The sequence below is a fragment of the Larus michahellis genome, chromosome 2 (genome assembly GCF_964199755.1).
Source record: "Larus michahellis chromosome 2, bLarMic1.1, whole genome shotgun sequence".
NCBI lineage: Eukaryota > Metazoa > Chordata > Aves > Charadriiformes > Laridae > Larus > Larus michahellis.
In genome coordinates, this window is record NC_133897.1 from 13,813,271 (window position 1) to 13,833,316 (window position 20,046).

Below are 20,046 nucleotides of genomic sequence, written 5' to 3' on the forward strand. Positions count from 1 at the left end.
TACCTACAGTAATTTCTCCCAACTGCTTTACCTTTGTTGCTCCCTTAAACTCAACCTTTGTAACTTCCTTTTCCTACCTGCCCCTGAACATCTGGCATGGTTTTCGGATGCCACAGCAGCAAGATATATCCAGGAAGGGATGAGAGAAGCAAGAAGAGAATGAACTGAGCTCTAGGCCTTTGGGGTTCCCTGTCTGAGAAGGCAGACGTGGACCAGACCCTGTGACACAAACGTGCGAGACGATGGCAGAAGTAACTCTATTCGCTTATTCTGCATTCACAGACGGTGCTGCGTTTCTCACCCACTTCAGCCTTTTGAGCAACAGCTGAGCGTGACAGGGCAGGCCAAGCCGCCTTCCGAGAACCGGGCGGTGAGACACCGGCACCCTGGAGGCAGATTCCCCACTGCAGCCTCTGTCAGAGACGGGTGGGCGCTCCCACCCGCGCATGCCCAGCCCCCCGCCGGGCATGCGGCGGGGCTCACACGCGCCGGCCGGGCCGGGCGCCCCCTACCAGCGCAAGGCACACCCCGACTCACCCCGCAGAGACCAGCCCCGCAACGCGGGACCCTGCCGGTAGCCCCAGCAAGGCTCCGGCGGCCGGAGATCTCCCGCGGAAAGGGCTGACCGGGGCAACCGCAGCTGCACATGCGGTGTTACTCCGCCGCTACGGCGGATGAGTTAACTCTTCCCGGCAGAACTCCCTCCCCCCTCCGCTGCCGCCCAGCCGAGACGCCCGCCATGTTCCCCACATCGCCCCCGCCTCAGGCGCCGCCGGGGGCAGGGCGCCGAGGGGCCGCCCGCCCACTCAGCCTCGCGCCGCCTCGCCCCACCTCCCCCCGCCCCACCTGCCAACCGCCTCCGAACACAACCGCCCTGCCCGCCGCAACGGCCGCCGCTCGGGGCGGCAGCTCGCCTCCTCATTGGCCCTTCGGCCTGCCCGTCAGCCGCCGCTCGTGCAGGGGCGTTGGAGGGCGGCGCCGGGCGGTGCCGCGCAGCCCTGTCAGCGGGAGCGGGGAGAGGAAGCGGCGGCGGGGGGAGCGGCGCGGCGGGCGGTGATGTGAACACTGCATTTCTCCTCCGCTCTCTCCTCACCGTTTAATTTTTTTTTCCCGGGCTTTTTCACGCGGCCGCCCACTCCCCTCATTTTTTCTTTTCTTTCCTATAGAAATATACCCGTCTGTAAATACACGCCTACACCGGTTTGGGGTTTTTTTTCGAGTTCTTTTTTTTTTCCGCAGAGGCCAAATAGTCGATCCGGCGGAGCGCGTACCTCGAGTAGCCGGGCAGAGCCCCGCGGCCAGGGGCTCCCGCAGCCACCTCGCTCCGTCTCGCCCGCCGGTGCCGCCCCCACAACAGCATGGATCACCAACCCAAGTTCTTCGAGAACCTGTCGGGCACCGGGAAGGCCATCGGGGTGCTGACCAGCGGCGGCGATGCCCAAGGTAGCCGCTCACGCCGTTCCCTCCGGGAGCGTGTGGGGAGGAGGAGGAGGGGAAGGAGAGGCAGAAGATGAGGGAGTGTGTGGGGGGGAGGAAACTGCGGGCGCGGTGGGGAATGGGGACAGCGGAGAGGGAGGGTGAGGAGCCCCTCGGGGGATGGTATGAGGGAGGCAGGAGCTCGAAGGGCCTCCCAGGCGGGCAGGGCGCCCATGCTGGGGAAGGAGCCGGTGGGTGTAGCAGCGCCTGCCAGAAGGGAGCAGGAAGCATGGGCCGCCCCGGGGCGGCTGCGGGAAGCCGTGCCGGCACGGGGCACATGGTAGTGGAGAGAGGAGGGGTGTCTGGGAGTGGGGCACAGCACATCGCCGTGGTTCTCGGGATCCTCTTTCCGTGCTGGCCTTCGAGCTGCCTCTCTTACTATGATAATTTAAAAGAGAAATGATTTTTGCGCGGCCTGGGCGCCTGAGCTGCGAACATACCCTCATCCTCCTTCCCTGTCTCATCACACTTCCTCTCAGCCTGCCTTGGCAGGGAAGAGGGTAGAAACGCTCCAATAACTTTTTACCACCAAAATGTCTTCGCTCCTCGGGAGATGGTGGGGAGAGGCGAGTGAGGAGGGAGGGCGGATGGCAGCTGTGAGCGGGGGAGGAGGTCGTGCTGCCTTGCACGGCGGGTGGGAGGCTGGCTGCACTGCTGGGGCTCTGCTAGCCCTCGCCTCGTCTGCTTTTCGCTTCGTTTTGGCACCGGGAACGCTTTTGTGTTCCTACCCATGATTTAGAAAGCTCACATGGTAGTTTACTCCCTAGCTCCGTAGGAGTATGCTGGAAACGTGTTTCACCTCCTTAAGTCTCTTCAGCGTAGAGGGAGTCCTGGCTACCGGACAGAGTGAACAAAAGACCTATAGACATTAAGATTAGGAGGAAATAAAAGAGTTTTGATCGCGGGAGACTTAGTCGTGCAGTCATGTTTTCCTACACTTTTGTTTCCCCTTTTATACCAGAAAATCTCATATATATTAATAGCTGGAAGTTTCAGTTAATTAAGATTTCAAATATGCAATGCTCCATGCTATTTGAGTGGACTTTTGCTCTGCTTTTGCCAGGAGAGTTGTGTAGTGATGATTGATTTTAGCTCCTGCCCTTAAATTACGATTTATTTTTATTTTTTTTTTTTTGCCGTGAGTCTCTCTAAAGTACTATCACTTAAAGAAGAAACGGCACTCATTCGCTTTTGTGACGAGAATGCGGGGGGAAGCCCCTCTTCCGTGGTTGTACGGGCTCGGTAGTTTCATGACCATTTTCACCAGCTTTTTACGTGGGCCCCCACGGGTGGGGCGTTCCGCCCGGGGTGCGAGGGGGTGCCTGCGGCCGCCTCTCCCTCCTCCCCTGACTCTCCGTGGGGTGGCGGCGTGCGTGGACCGGTGTCTCCGCGCTCCCTCCCGCCGCCGCTGTGTACGTGATCCGCTGCGAGTCGCTGCAGATTCCGCCTCTTTGCGTCATCCGGGCCGGGAGAAGCATCCTCCCTCCGCCCGCTGGAATAACGGGGAGCCCCGGGGTTTACCTGGGATTATCTGAAACTCTTTCTAGTCAGGGGCGGGAGGGATTTGATACCAATCGGAGAGGAAAACGTTGCAGTTTCGGAGAAAATGCAAGTTGATGCCCGTAAATGGCTTATCTTTTTGCTTTTGGGTAGGGTTACACTTGTTCAAGTTTTATCTACAGTTTGCCCTCAGTGTCACCAGTTCCACTCTTAAGTGATCCTGGGAGGGACCGTGAATCAAGGCATCTCTGTTTTAATGGTCTCGGCGCCAAATAGCCATTTTAATTTTAAAGTGTGACAGGGCACTGCCTCAAGCGTGTTCAGCAAGAGGCTGAGCCCTGCTGCCCGCTTCCGCGTGGCTGGACATTATATAATGCCGCAGCAGATGTATCTCTTTTCATAAAGTATTAATCTGCTCTTGCCACTATGTGAATGAAAGCATTTAAAGGACTTGCAGTATCCACGGGCAACATCTAGACTTCATTATCTGTCAGACTGCAACTGCAGCATGTTTGCATGGAGGGATAAAAAGTAACAGCCTGTGAAGGTTGCTGTCTGAGGAGTGAGGTTGTCACAAAGACCAAACAAAGTAAACTGGATGCCTTCCAAGTCGTTTTGTAGGCAGCATTGTCCTAACTCAGAAGAACAAGGAAAAAAAAAGAAAAACACATTTTAGAACTTGATCGTTTCACCTGCATTACACAACACATTTGAGGTTCATAACCCTTACTATCTCGGTAACAGTATAGATGTGTAAAACATGCAACCTCAGGTCTGTTTGCATGTTAGCTTAGGAGTTAAACAAGGGACAGAATGAGTCATGCTCTGTCAAGGTCATTTGCCCTCTGTAGGGCAAATATGCGAGAGAAGTGAAGTTGTGAAGTATAAGCAGAAGGAAATATGCTATTACTGCAGAGCTGTTTGAAAATGTTCAAGCAAACTGTAAGTGAGGCAAAACTACTAACTCTGAAGTAGGCAAAAAAAAAAGTTATAGTCTCCTGTTTTGGTTTGGGGTTTTGTTTGTTTGGTATTGGGTTTGGTTGTTGTTTTTTTTCTATTTGATTAGTTAGATACTAAAAAACTTCAGAATATCTGTAATGCAAACTAAACTTAAAGGAAATTGAGTGGAAAGAACACCCATTAGTGCTCCAGTAAACATGGAATCTTTGTATCAATAGGTGCCTTGATTTAGATTGAGCTGTAAATCTTAGCCTACAACAAAGTATGCTTGAAATTACTTTAAAACAGTGCTTTTGCTCTTATTGTACTTTTTAATAATTTAGAAGTAGCATTATGTAAATTCTACAAGCCTTTCTATTTGTAGGACATACTAAGTTTTAAATTGCTTCCTCACAATTGTGGTATTTCCTTGCAAGGTTGGTTGGTTGTTTTTGTTATGTTTGTAGTTTTTCTTTTTTTTTTCCTTTTTACTACCTGTGCAATATTAAAGACTATAGAATGTGTGTATGTCAATACTGGAACTATTATGGTTTTAGTCACCATATTTTTAAGCACAGGTATATTCTTTTGTTTAGTGGAGTTAAAGAATTTATCAGTGATTTATTTCACAGGAGAAAATATTTATATTTTGTGCACTTAATGTATGTAGGTATTAAACTTGGCAGTCCATCCCTTTAGCTAGCCAGCTCTTAAATCGTTAAGTAAAACAAGCACTTTCCACCATAATCACAAGTACCTTGAGAAGCAAAAGAAGTTTTGACAATTGATTCTCAAGACTTACGGGTTAGCTCAGTTTCTGGACTATTTGTAAATTGTAGTGGTTGCAGCTCAGAAAGGTGGACTAAACAAATGGGTTTTAAGTCATGCTTCTGTCTGCACTTTGTGGGACTCTCTGGCCATGGTCTGCTTCAGGTAGTGAAATATGCTGATTATATTTTACGCTGGTTGCCAGTGGCTGCCACAGACAATTTTGGTTGCCGTAGGTCACTTATCTTCATACAGCCTCCAATCAGACTGCTTATTCTAGGACCATGATAGGTATGGCTCAACAGCAGGAACAATGTCATCTGAAAGCTTCTGACAGAAGACGATTGTGTACTGTTAGGGAACGATGTGTTTGTGGCTACTTCGAGCTGTTGCCCAATTTACTGGCTGAAGATTATTGTCTTTGAATGTGACAACATTATTTTTGAGATAAACTCAAAGATTTAGTGTTGTGGAAGACAGCATAAGTAAGGGACTTAGGAATTACATGGTAATAGTCTGGAATATCATAGTCCATGACTGATGAAGTAAAGATCTACATATCTCTACGTTTGAAACATTGCAGGCTTCCCAGCATTTCAAGGCATGTACTGCTCTTGTCCTGGTATCTTACACTGGAAGAAGAAATTTTGCTAACTGAACAAAAAAACCCCAACTTCGACAACTTGCAAATCAAGCAAATATTGATCTTGGAAATAGCTAAAAAGAACCGTATAGCCTTTTGGATTCAATAGTTTTGGAATACTACAGACCATGACTCTGTAAGCAAAGATCTACACACTTGTGATCTTCCTTGGAAGCATTACAGGCTTCTGAGGAACATCACAAGACGTATGTAATATGGTAGCACAGATGTACTGATCTTTTCCTGGTAGGGTATTATGAAAAAATAAATTTTGCCACTGAACGAACAAAATAAAATAAATAAATACCCCCCAAAAGACAGCCACCCACCCACCCCTCCAAAAAAAACCAACTAGCCCAAACCAAAACAACCCACACTCCTTTTATGTCATCCAAATTACAGTTTGTTAACTTTTATGTCATTTGCAGATCATCACAAGGAATTTTTGAGTTCTAGCCCTCCAAAAAGGCACCTTTTCTAGCCAATAATAGTGTTTATGTGTATAATCATGTATATAAAATACATATATAGGTGTCCATATATATATTATAATATAATTTGTATGTAAAATTAAGGAATGTAATTATTAATGAATGAGTGTAACTGTTTCAATGTATTTAATATTTTGGAGGAACTGCTTCTATAATTAGTGTATTCTATGATTGAAACTAGTCCCTTAAGATATTTTTTTAAATTTTGAAGGAGATATATACTTAGTCTAGATAGTGTAATATATTGTATACATTTGTGCAGTAGAATGTTCTGATCTAATAGTGTTACTGTTTAGAAAAATTGTATAGTATTTTCTTCAGTTATCTAGAATCATTATTGTGATTATATGCAATAAAATCTGTTATGTAACTAAAACTAAATGGAACAAACCCAAAATGTTTTCTTAATGATTTGGTCAGTTCTTGTATTTGACTGCTTCTCATCTTTCCTTTTGAAGATTGTATGCTCTTACATCATTACTGATATATCCATTTACATACTTGAATAAAGTCTTTCTGTTTGGTAATATTTAGACATTTTCCTTAGTTTGTGTGTCTTGTTATATAGTCTTTTAAGTCTGAATCTTTGTTCAGGGTAGCGCGTAAACATATCTGCTAAGTCATTAAGCATGCATTAAAGCCAATGTTTATCTTTAAAATTGGTGGTACTTAAGTATTTCTTGATGCTTGTCCAACATGCATAGTTTTGATTTTTTCTTTTATATGGTTAGCATTACAGTTATTTATTTAAAGGCCTGTCTAGCTGACTAATATGAGTAAAACTTGGCTTAAACACAAAGTAGAGTTTTAATTTTATTCAAACTCATCTGTTGTAGTGGTGCATAGTGGAACAGGATGTAGGCATGGGAGAGGAATACTATTTTGGGGAAGGGAGTGCCTTTAAAATAATTTAAAGATTTCTGCAGTACTGTTTGTAACCCTGATATGAAAATTATTGCTTTCAAAGACAATTGAATAGACAATATGAAGAAGGACAGTAAATTACCAACTCTTAAATTAATTTCAGACATTATGTAAAGCCATGTAAATAATTGCAAATTACTTAATCTTTGCTCAGTCCAAAAGCACAAAATATATCTTTTCCTCTGTCAAAGGCAAAAGGAAGTGGTAACTCAGAAAGATTTTAAATAATTCTTACATTATTAAAAAATACTGGTTTTACTCGTGGCTTTCTTTTGAAGCTGCTATTCTAATCCTATACGTTTATCAGGCTATATTTATTATTCAGGACTAAATCCACAGTTAACCTGGTAAATCTCTTTTTCAGTAATAAGCATATAATTACATTTCATAGTTATTATGGTAATTCACAAATACCATTGTAAGACTCCACAAAAAATCAAATACAACATTTTGTTAGACAAGTTCCACAGAGACTTCATGAAATTCTCTGTATTTACATACTTTAATCACTGCAAGCAGTGTAATGAGATTTAGATAGCCAACATGTATAAATCTAAAGCTTTAGTGTTTTAACTGTATTTTGTAGATATCAAATTATAACACCTTTCAGTCTTCAGCCCTTCTGAAAAGTAAGCCACTTCTTTGGGAGTTTGCCAATAAACACCCAAGTCCCTTTTCTATATTAAGAGATAAAATATACATCACTAAATAATAACAAAATGTATGTTGCATAAACTTATAAAGTTACAATAGTGGTATGGAGAAGGTGCTTTCTGTCTGTAATTTGTGGGGGTTTTCCTGGGCTTTTGCTCTTTCTTACAGGTAACTTATAAACTTTACCAATTTTTCATGTAAGACACATGGAAACTGGAAAGTATTCACTAAGAAAGTATGTGGCTGTAATATGAATATATTCACATGTAAAGAATTAATGGATTTGTCATTTTGATAAATAAATGCTGATATTTTACACTGGTTTAGAAGAAGTATGAACATTAAGCCAAATCAGCATTTGTAGGCTAATATATACATAACAAAGGTATGGCAGATCTGGAGAATTTGTAATGAGAGCAGAGTAACTACCCTCCTTTAAAATACATGGATGCATGACCAATAAAGCAGAAATCTGAGCAAGAAGCAGATAAGACAAGTATGTGTCTTTGGTGGACATACGGATGTTTATTTGTAATGTTTTCCTATTTTATTATATATTTATTTTTGCTAACAAAGTATTCTGCTTTAGCCTGTTTGGATCACAGATACTTCTTCTTTATTCTAATTAGATATTTGGAATACAGAGACCTAGTGCTGAATGAGACACCGGAGTCTTTATAACCGAACATATATTAGATCCCTGAAACAGTCTTTAGTGTTTTTTTCCTCAGGTGCCAAATGGGAGAGGTGACAAAGCTGAACTTCAAAAACAGAAGGTTCTTAAAAGGACAGTTCTGAGTAGTCCTCACCTGGTGAGGATGAACTTTTTCCCTTCAGAAAATGAACTTTTTAGCTGTTCTTCTAGAAATCCACAGCCAAATGGATAATATAAAAAATTGTTTTTATCTCTTTATTTTAGAGATAAAAACACAAACAAACTCTACAAACAATGACAACATCCCCCCCCAAAAACAAACCAAAACCCAAATTACCAAAAAACCTCTCTACCCTCCAACCAACAACGAAAAACCAACCCCCCCCCCACGTGTTGAGCATTAATAGAAGCAAGCTGTGGACTTTGATGAAAGGAGTAGCTTGTGCTTGTGTCTTCCCCGTTTAAGGACAATGGCAGTGCCGTGAAGAGCTGTCAGTTTTATAAAGTCAAAGGTCTTTGTCTCAGCTTTCCAGGGGATGATGTGTGGGAGGCTGGTGGGCGGGGGTGTTCTTTTTGTTATGAAAATCACTGTTTCGCTGAGGAGATAACTGTGTAGTAGATGTGTTTTAATCTGAGATTTAGCATGTTAACTTTCTTTTCAGTACAGCCTGTCAGATGAGAGCAGAGAAATCTCTCTTTGGCATCACCCCGTTCCAAAGCTGTGCTTTTAGCTGTCTTGGCATTTGAGAACTTTTTCCAGCTCTGCCACAAGGCAAGGCTGACTCTGGCTGAGAGAATTCTTGCTTTTATTTCCTAATACAGAACTGATGTGAAAACACTGTTACTCATAATTTAAACCTTAAGGCTAAGGGACATCTATACAAAAAACAAAGCAACTTTTGATTTTGTCAGACTTTAATTTTTTGTTTCGTGTTGGGCAATTTCAGGGACTTTCTGGTATGTTCCTAGTTAATAAATCTTTGAGAAGATTTGTTTAGTCTCATTCTTTATTCAGACAGGTAAGCTGTTATAGCTTAGTATTTTTTCCAGTAGTGGTGGATAGTGTAGAAATAGATCCTTATGGCTCACTGTGTTGTGGGTCTACTCACAAGTTACTGACTTTTTACATCTCAGGACAGGTAAACACTTAACTAGAATTATGTCAAACAGCAGAGCTGACACAGTACTTTGCTAGTTTGATATTAAGTGCAACAGATTTAAAGATTTGGTGCCCAATATTTTGTATCGTCATATTTCTGGCATCCTTTTTCAACTGATGTGCCGAGGCTATTTCTTTCAGCGTAGCCTAATAACTTTTTCTGTCCTCATGCTTTGCATAATCTCTTGTGACTGTTTAAGTGGTATGGAAGCAATTAGTTTATTACTTTTGGGAACTCCCCGAGTAATGAGTAAGGTAACACAGTATCTGAAGGAATGGGTTATAACAGAAATTCATTTGATCCATATAGAGGTGCCATTTGCTCAGGAGGTTAAGTGGTTGACCATTGGACTTAATTGTTAGATTTTACACTAGTATGAACTGTCAGATGTCTGTGAGCAGAGAATTCCAATGCGAGATTGCAATTCTGGGAAGCAAAGTGGCATTTAGGCACTCTTCTGTCAAATGAGTCCATGCAGCATTTCTTGTGTTAATTTACTGCTACTTCTATCTTTTTACGTGGGCATCCGTCCATGTCAGGAGCTTTGGCTGTGATCCCCACAAAATACTGTGTATACGTTACTGTGGAAAGCTCTAGAAAAAGAACTGTTACAGTATAATTTCTCCTTTGGAGAAGCTAAATTTTAACTGGCTGAATGTTTTACATTTCAAATAGAAAACTAAACATTGTTGTGAAATGAATTTACTTTCTGTTTTAGTGGCTGTTACTTTTACAATGCTGTTTTACAATCAGCAGCAATTTAATCTCTGCTTAACACACATACTGGCATCCACATAATTATTGTAGCAAAGCAAATAGTCTACACCCTTCATATTCATGGGCTGATTGCACTGTCATTAAGCAAATTTCTGTTTTAATAGATGCTAATCATTGTCTTTGTTTAGGAATGAATTCATGTTTCCTTTTTATTAAAGACACTGAAAATTTATAGTATACAAAAAATATTGGATAACCTATGACAACGTGACTTTGCTTTTTCTTCCCAGGTATGAATGCTGCTGTGCGCGCAGTAGTACGCATGGGGATCTATGTAAAAGCCAAAGTGTATTTTGTTTATGAGGTTAGTTTTTGTTTTATTCATTCTGTATTTGTCTTCTGACGATACTTGAGTTTTTGTGGAAACCTCATGTAGATTGAATAGTATAAATTAAAAAATGTTGTAGATGTCATTACCTTTCATCATATCAACGTTTTATTTCATATTTTTTGTTTTTGTGAAAAGTACTTTTTACCAGGTATGTGCTAAAACTATTTAATTTAAAAGTAATTGTTTTAATATATGGAATCCTTCATGTGAAGCTTGAAAGAAGCTTAAAAATACTGAGAAAACAAAACCAAAGGTGGTTGTCACCCTGCAGTGAGCTATGCATTTGTGTAGATGTTAGATTTTTGACCCAAAATATTGTACTTTATAAATACCTTCCTAAACCTAGTTAAATTACTAATTCTTAACCCTTTGACTTTCTCCCAGTTCATTTTCCTAGGGTATGATAAGGATGTGCCATTGTCCTCATATCACAGATCATCCAACTTGTTTTTGATAAGAGTACTGTCAGGCTGGTGCCAGCTTTCCTGGCTTATAGGTAGAAGGTTGTAAGCGAAAATACTCCAGTCAACAAACTTGTAAAAAAAGACCCCACCAAAAAAACTTTGTCATCAGTGGTGTGTCCAATGATCAGAATTTTGTGGTTGAAGCTTATGACTGCATGTGCATGAGGATTCTTAACTTCTGTAACAACTATTTGATATGAAAAAATGATGAGACAAGTTTAATGTAAATGCCAAAATAATACTATCTGTGTATGTCTTACTGGAAGATGAAGTTATATTTAGACTTCTGCCTGAAGGACAGTTTCCGTTTTTATAAGATTTGTGAATTAAACAATACAGTAAATATATTTATCAAGAAGTCATTCTGTTCACGCTGGAATTCCTGTACAACTCCTTAGAAGTTTCAGGTGATTACAAATCATAATAAGCATTTGATATGGGGCAAAGCTTGGTAGGCAATATTCCTAGCAAAATGTATTTTTAATATTTAATATAAAAATATGGAGTAGTAGAATTCATAGAAGTGCTAGGAAAGTACTTTGTTTTTAGTTTTGTGCATGCAAAATATACAGTTTAGCTTTGAAAGGTAGCTATTTATCTATTTTCTTTCTGTGTCTGCTTATTCCTATAGTTCATTTAGTAGAGAGATGCGAAGTACATTGAAATGCAAATAAGCAGAGCACTGTGCTCCAAAATTCTTTTGTACTACAGTGCTACAGCAAGTAGCTCTGAATACTTACTGTGTGCCAATTACATGGCCAATCTCTAGAATTCCTTCAGTGTTCAGCTGTTTTGCAGGCTTGCTGAAATGGGTCAGATACTTTTCTGGAAATAAGGAGGGGTTTTGGTCTGTCTTTAAAGGCCAGAACTTGGATTACTTTATTTTACTTTATTTTACTTTAATTTACTTTATTTTACTAATTATGTATAACTTAAGAATTACCATCTTTGTAGTTCATCTTACAGTATGTTTACTTTTGTCATATTTTAGAAGCTGTTTTATATCATAAAGTGTATTCAATGATAAATTTTCAGAGGAATTTGGATATTTCTGTTTTTCTGAACTAAGCAAAAATGCACTATTTAAGTTGTCATGTTCCTCTGTTAATTGCTAGTGTTCCTCTCTTAATTGCTAGTTTGCCATTGTGAAGTCACAGATATTTCTGAATGAAAATTGATTGTAAATATCAAGTCAGTGTTGGAGTTTTGAGTTTCCATTATGTATTGTCTTTCTATCTTCATTGTAACAGCGTAGTTTGAGAGAAAAATACTCATTTCACTGAAAGAATGGGTAATAGCTTTGAAAGAGATCTTTGCTTCTAGATTAGTCGGTACAGTTTTATGTTTCAGGAAGAACTGAATGCTAAACTTTTTTCCTCTCTGACTGTGTTAATTAAAATATGAAGTCACTTTTCTTTCACAATGCATGTAAGTACTTCAGAAAAACACTGTTGCAAGCCTTGAAATGAAGCTACTATTTAATTTCAGAACTTTGAAATAGGAAACAGATACAGGGACGAATGTCATGGAAGGTAAAAATCTTAGGATAAAGCTTGTCACTAATGATCCCTATTATGAGCCTCTGCATGATGTGTGCATAGGAGATGTATTTTTGTATATACTTGGAAGTTATTTTATTTAATACTTTTAATAAGGTCCTTCTAAATTAGAGATTATTAAATGCAGACTTCAGTGTGTTAAGCAATGAGAACAGTATATTTTTAGCCTTCATTTTGAGTAGGCATTTTAACTAGACACACGTATGTCAAGGTAAAGTGATACTTGTATTGAAGCGGCTCAGAAAAAGTGAAGAAAAAACCTGAAATGGCAATGTCTGAAAGGTGAAAAGCGTTTTCTTATTTGGAGCCAAAAATGGAGTTACAGGTCTCAGCCTTTTCAAGCCTACTTTGCTCTAATTGTCATATGCTCTTTTTCTCCTGTAACTTTCTCTGTCATAAGAACTTCTTTTGCACTGTAAAACCATCTGTCTTCTGCAGTTGTGGCCAAAAGTAGCTCCATATTCTAAGTAAAACAATAACTCTTATTTACCTTTTGTTTACTATCTCCATTATGCTTCATTTTGTGATGAGAGAGAGATTACCAAGATAAATAAATAAAGATCGACAACGAACTGTATATAAGTAATTTTCTAGACTTTTTTAAGTTAGGTTTGCCAAAGACCAAAGAATGAAACAGTTAGATATTGGAATTCATGGGCTATTTGGACATACTCTGTTTCCCAAAAGGGGGGGAGGGGGAAACAAATCCATCTGAAAACTAAATCTATGAAATAGTTTATATAAAACCTATAATTTATTATAGTTATATATTAATATAGACTTCATATATAAAACTAAATTCTATAGCTATAAAATTTAAAGAAAAACTTGTATCTTAATGCATTGAAATTAGCACATTTTAAAATTTTGCTATTAATCTTACTCTGTACAGTTGCCCATTTTCATATTTCATTCAGGTTAACATCTTTTGGTATTTAATTTTAGTATATAAACAGTCTGTAGTCACCCTCACTGACTAGCATCGCATTATTCCTCAGATCTACCCCAATCTGAATTAAAATTTGCATACTGGTGAATTTATTTCACTCATGCTGTGGAAATCTAGGAGATGGAAGTAAATGTAAAAGTACGAGGCTGCTCTATTTAGGAGGCTAGTTTAAATTTTTTCACTTATCAGAAGTGATTTAAGAGTTATTCTTCGTTTCAGGTTTTGGTTGTTTGTTTTTTGGGGTTTTTTTTTTTGTTTTTTTTTTTTAAATTGAGAATGAGAAGAAAAAGTGATGCCTGTCATTTATGGCAATTCATTTTAGAAACTGAGGACTTAAATAAAATATAATACAAATAACCTGCCCTTTTTCCAGGATTGAAGCACATAGTTCCCAGTGGATGCGTGCTCTTACTACTAAGCTATGGGACTTTTAGATTCTTCATCTTGATTAAGAATCTTTTTCTCAAGAGGCCAGCATTGGAAATGCAATGGTACGGCAGTCACGGATTTCTGTGAGGAAAACTTCATGTCTTTTATGTGGTGGTTTGTGCACTCAGTGATGCTAGTATTTTACACGGTTGAGCAATAGCTAAAAAACCTCAGTAAGTAAACTTAAATAACTGTTAAAGCCCCCAATGTCTCACATGTAACATACCAGAAGATGGCTTGTTCTTTTTTGAGAGCTTTTGTTTGTAGATTTAAGACTGGAAGCAACGTTTGCTGTCTCTGCCACTCCCTCCAGGAGTTACAGTGTATACGTATGTACCCTGTGAACATACGACCCGCAGAGATTTCCTCTTGTTCATCTTTGAAAATTCAGATTTTGGGTAGAGGAAGGAATAAGCACAAAATGGGGTTGATCTTCAAGTATAGTGCTTGCTGTATTTTTGACAATTTTCTTTTTTTCATTCTTCCCCTGTAGTTTTAGTAGCTTAGTACCCAAGCTGCTATTTTTAGAGTCTAAGTGAGATTTTCTTTTAAAATGTAAATTGACAGGTCCTCTTTTTTTAAGGAATGTATTCACATCTGCCAGTAATTTTCAGTAACCAAACGATTGTAACAGTGTTGAACTATTTGATAAAATATTTCAAGTTAACTTCCACCTTTAAAATGGATTGCTCAGTCTCCAAGTTAGAAGCAGTGTTTAAATAACTAAAATGATAAATGGAAATAATAATAATTATTAATACTTCAATTATAATCAGTCATCTTTTTTTCCCTATAGATGTCTAGAAAGCTATTTTAATTCTATGGCTTTTGTTTCTCTTAATGTTGTGGAAGACCAGCATGTAAATTTCAGCTACGTTTTTCGGAGCTAGCTTACATACATTACTTGGCAAGCAGAACTGAGTTAGGAAAAGCTAATGTAACAGCCAAAATGGATCAGGCCTGTTCCAAAAGCTCCTTGTCCTTACCTTGTAGTGGGAGGAGTCGTTAATATTCTCGCTTGTCTACACAGAGAAAGTAGAACCAATGTGGAGTCCTGACCTGAATGCATGAGTTCTTTCTGCTGTAAAGATGCAGGGTGCAGCGGTCTGTCATAGCTCATCCTTAGCCTAGCTGTAAGGTGTTTCAAATCTTACAATTTCAAATAGTAGTTCATCCATTTGCTATTCCCTGTGTTTTAGATTTGTTAATAAAATACAAATGGGGAATTTTCATCCATGAGTCTCACAATGCATATATAATTATGTATATATTTACTTTATATAATACTTTCTTGGATCCACTTTGTCTAGTTTTCTTCTCAAGTGAAAATGGAAGGTGAATGGTTGGAGCAAATATGTGAACTATGTATATTTTTGTCAGCTTGTGGTACAGCTTACTATAGGCAGTGTTACGAACTGAGTTAGGATGCAACATCACACTATTCTTTCAGGATTTGTTGCCTATCAATCTTGTGTTGTAGTTGCCAATAGGAACACCGATAGGAGAAGCTTTCAGTCTATTACTGAATGATACAAGGAACATCATCTTCTTTGCTTTAAAAACAAAAAAACAAGCAAAGTTGTGATAAGTGAAATTACTAATTTATTAGCTTTCATCAAGCTCAGTTGGATCCTCTGTAATGTTTCTGTCTAGAGGTTTGCACTTTATCTGAGAAATAATTTTTTTTTTTTTTTTTTATTTTAAGTTGATATGTAGATTAAGCATTATTTCTTTTCTAACTTGGTCTAATTTTGAATGCATTGTGCAAATAATGTCTTAGCTTCAAGTCATTATGTGTATACATTAGTATACAAGACAGTATATGCATACATTAGATAAATATCAAAGTCATCTAGAGAGTGTACATAATATTGAAAAGATCTGCTGAATGATAGAAATCAGAGACATAGGTTGTTTTCCACTTAGCTGTTTCTTTACTGTTACTTGATGATCTTATATGTAAATTCATTCACTGTGCAGAAACTGTTAAACTTTCCTCTTGGAATCTGTACTAGAATCCTAGAAAACTTAATCTGAGTAATTTGTATTCTTGCTGAGTCCAAGTATGATATAGCATTCATTTTAAGCCAGCGTAGGCCTAGTACATTTCCAAGTTATTGCTTACTGGATAAAATCTACATATAGTCTAGATTGTGCCAAAGTAGTGTCTCCAGCTTATAATGTCAGTTTAGCTGTCTTCTAAACTCTCTAATATTTCTAGTTCCACCTCATTTATGACTGAGAACTGTGAAACTAAATATGTGCAGTCTTGCAAGAACTGCATACAGAAGAAAGATGAACTAATTGTTCCTCACTATGATTATCCACATGTACACATAGTCTAAAAATGGAGACTTAACCATAGTCATGTTTATTTTTGTTCAGTGGTTTTTGATTTTTTTTTGGCTGGGTTTTGATTGTGGTGTTTTGTTTTGTTTTGTTTTTTCGTTAAACTAGCATGTTTTTTTCCCTTTGGATTTAAATAAATGTCAAAAAGTTGAATGGTAACTCCAGTTTTATTCTAGTGTCTGTATCAGTTAGGTTTTTGCAGGTGAGACATTTGCTGTATTTTCTTATTTTTTAAAAAATCGGTGTTCACCATATTACCTAATGGAAAAGAATCTGTAATTGTCACTACCTTTCTGCTAATGTTTATGCATAGAGTTAATGAAGCCGGGCATAACAAACCTGTTCAGCTGCTCATTGGGTAGTTTTCCTTCTTTCAACCAAGTGTAGTTCTTTATATACTACTGCATGCATAGCTTTCTGAAGACCATTTGAGTTAAGATTTTAAGCATTTCTTAAATGTATCACTAAAAGTTGTATTTTTCTACTAAATTTCTTTCATCTTTTATTGTGTAACTGCCTGCAAAAAAGAACAGAGATCATGTGACCTGATTTCTTCCTCCTTTATGAAAAATTTTTCATTGTTGCTCTTTGTTTTGTTTTGCTTATACCTACCTTGAGGGAAAAAGTGTACAAAGTGTTACAAAGTTAGATATTTTTCAAAGATCATGACCTCAGGCTGAGGTTATGTTTTTAGGAAGCACATTTTATAATGCTTTTCAAAGTTCTCCTGTCTTTGTAGTTTTTAAAAAATAACTGTATATTTATTCCAAGAAAGGAGGAATATGTTGCCATTGTAGTTTATAAGCTCTGTAATCCGTGTAAAGTATTACTTTATCTTGAAGTTGTCTTTGGAACTGATCTTTTAGGAAGAGGATTTGTTTGGCTTTTTTTTCCCCTGTTGTTATACCTGCCAGAATATTGTTTTATTTAAATCGAGTATTTTTGTTATTCGGTGTTTTTAATTACTTAAAGTTGCATTAAAATGTACATGGTGAGTATTACTGCAGTGGAAAAGTTACACAGCTTTTCAAATCAGACCTCTGAAATACTTTTTCTCTTTCAGGGTTACCAGGGAATGGTTGATGGAGGTGATAATATTGTAGAAGTTTCATGGGAAAGTGTTTCAAGTATCCTGCAAGTGGTAAGTGTTAGGGGGTGGGAGTGGGACCCAAACCCTCTCTCTTTAAACAGGGAAACAAAATTCTAGATTCAGGCAATTACTGTAATTATGCATTCAAATTCTGTGATGACTGAGTGACTGGCACAACCACTTTTAGCAGAGCTTGATTTCCACAGTATGGATGTTTGACACTTCCCAAAGATCTTTGTGTGGTCTTGTATTTGGTGAACAGAAATAATCTTGAAAACCTTTGTCCTCCATATTGACACGCCTATATTTAATAAAAAAGACATTATAGAGCCAAAATATGAAACAACCGTGTTTTGTAAGGCAAGTGTTTTCTTACGAAACCCTGTTGCTTCCTCTGTAAGTGGATTTAGAATTATAGTAATGGGTGTAATTACAGTATAGTTCTCCAGAGCTCAGATAATAGCAGTGACTTTGACTGTACGTTTATATTAGTGTGTTCTGCAAGGTGGCCATTTGGATCTCCTTATACTTTTCGTCAGCATGGTAATGTTGCCTCTTCCAGAGCAGATGCTATGTTTGGCGAAGAGGCCGTAGTGCTTGCCAAGCTTTCTGAAAACTACCTCCAGGTGAAGCGTGTGTTTCTTTGGAGCTTTCTGTGAAGCTAATATAATAGACATAAAGTAGTTAGCAGAGAGAAAAATAGATTATTTTTTTTTTTTAAACAAACAAATGCCCTGGAATACTGTGACGTAGTTTGTCCACATATGTTTTGATTTTTAGTTGTAATTTTCAATCCCCTGTCTTGTAGAATCTGTGATCTTATAATTAAGAGAAAATTGAGACATCATGGCCAAGCCACACAGGAGCATAGGCAGGAGCAGGAAGTAGGCATCCTATGTATGTATATGGCATACATTCTGTAAGAATAACACCATTCTCAGCCTGATTGATAGGAATTCAACAGACCAACAGTGAAGCTGAGGATGTGTCTTGAAGAATGTGTTTAGTTGTTTTGATAAAAGATTTTTCAGCCCGACCTATATTTCTGTTTAATCAGAACAAGTTGTAGTACATTGTCTCAAATACATAGTCCCTTTTCCACTTACAACTGTGTTTTTTTTTAAGTATGAAAATACATAGTTTAGATATGTTTTTTTAGTCACGATTGTTGTTTTTAGAACATCTCCATGTGTACACTTGTACTTTTTTGTCTGTGGAGAAAGCTGAACTGCTTCTGTTCCACTTCTTGTTTTTCTTCCACTGGCAGCTTTTGTGTAGTGTGACATAGACAGTAAAACAGTGCCTAGGACTGGCTTGAGAGCTGAAACACCTACTCATATGGCATATCATACCAGTACAGCCTCTACAGATTTGAGCTTAAAATTAGATTGGCATGACTGATATAAGTTGAAGTGAAGGAAATGTTTGTGCAAAAGTGAAGTAATCATCTCCAGATTTGTTTGCAGGAAAATAAAGTTTTTGCAGTCCTAATTAATTTAATTTTTTACTGTGACAATAAATAGGGCAAAATCTAGACTTTTCTGAACAACATAAACATAGAAGATTTATAAATAACTTTTTTTCAGCAAGTTGCCCAGCAACTTTCAGTGACACGGTGCTTCAGTCTTTTTTGAAAAGAATAACTTCCATTTTTGGAGGAAGGTCTTTAAATCATATTAATGAATACAGGAGAAAAAATAATAAAACAGAAAATTTAACATTAATCTGATCCATATGGCACTAAATGTGGATGCAGTTCTTTCCGCAATTTTGTGGAATAACAATAAATACTAATTTTAGGGTTTAGGGATACATTTTTCCGTTATTGTTTATATATTTCACGATATTAGGGGAAAAACATCATGCCTTGAAGCAAATTAATCTAAATTCTTAACTACTTAGTATCATATCACCTTTACTATTGTCATAACGTATAAATAATAATTAGATAATTAATTGGAATGCAACTGAAATTAATCCCAAATCATTAACATTTTCTTTCAAGAGTAGCCTCTATCAATCATTTTTGAGTGGTTTTTTTTCCCTTTTCCCTGGTGTGTGTATCCGCATCATTTTCTACAGGTTTGATAATTCTTTGTTTTTCATTACTTTTTACTCAGCGTAAAACTGAATATGGAGGTTATGCTGCGAAATAACCATTCATCATTAATCCATCTTAAAAAAAAAAAAAAAACACAGTAAAATACGGATTGTAAATTAAAACCGTTACACTTTCTTTTTCTAGGGAGGCACAGTTATTGGTAGTGCACGCTGCAAATCCTTTCGTACCCGGGAAGGCCGCCTGCAAGCAGCCTACAACTTGGTTCAGAGAGGAATCACTAATCTTTGTGTGATTGGCGGAGATGGTAGTTTAACTGGTGCCAATCTGTTCCGTGAGGAGTGGAGTGGACTTCTAGAAGAACTGGCACAGAAAGGTAAGTTTGCATTTAGACTCTCTAAACTTCTAGTCCAGTCTCCAGGGAAGTCATGTACCCTAACTATACATACACAAATTATATCTAGAGGATATTTCTTAAGTTCAAAAATCAAATGCATACATTCTAGGAAATTACATGGTTCTTCATAAAGTAATAGGTTTTGATTTCTGTTCGTCCTCTCTTTATATATCATAAAGGTTCAAAAAGGCCAAATAAGTTACTGGGTAACTGTCTGTGTGGCTTTTTTCCCCCCATTATGACTAATTTTCAGGGCCTGAACTTTGAACGTTCTGCTTGAAAAGCCCTTTGCCGTCAAATGCAAACTGAGATGGTAATTCCTTTCCTACAAGAAGCTACACACTTGGTTGTTAGTAAATCATGATGCTTTCCTGCCTATATATCACTGTTTAAGATCAGAACATTAAGTGGCTGTTGCTAAAAGTGCATCCA

The 20,046-nt window shown here is 38.4% G+C and overlaps 1 protein-coding gene across 7 annotated transcripts in view; it reads left to right on the forward strand.

The window, feature by feature from the left end:
• The first annotated feature begins 863 nt into the window (after nucleotides 1-863).
• PFKP (phosphofructokinase, platelet) overlaps nucleotides 864-20,046 on the forward strand; it is a 48,064-nt gene continuing 28,881 nt past the window's right edge. For 2 of the 7 annotated variants that reach the window (XM_074574198.1, XM_074574192.1), the window contains exons 1-4: nucleotides 955-1,443; nucleotides 10,218-10,291; nucleotides 17,132-17,209; nucleotides 19,404-19,593. In XM_074574198.1, coding sequence (XP_074430299.1) covers nucleotides 1,359-1,443; nucleotides 10,218-10,291; nucleotides 17,132-17,209; nucleotides 19,404-19,593 — 427 coding nt within the window. In that variant the 5' untranslated portion in view covers nucleotides 955-1,358. Of the gene's footprint in view, nucleotides 1,444-3,675; nucleotides 3,919-10,217; nucleotides 10,292-13,668; nucleotides 13,782-17,131; nucleotides 17,210-19,403; nucleotides 19,594-20,046 lie in introns of those variants that run through there. The other 5 variants (XM_074574196.1, XM_074574197.1, XM_074574191.1 and 2 more) reach the window with 4 other exon arrangements.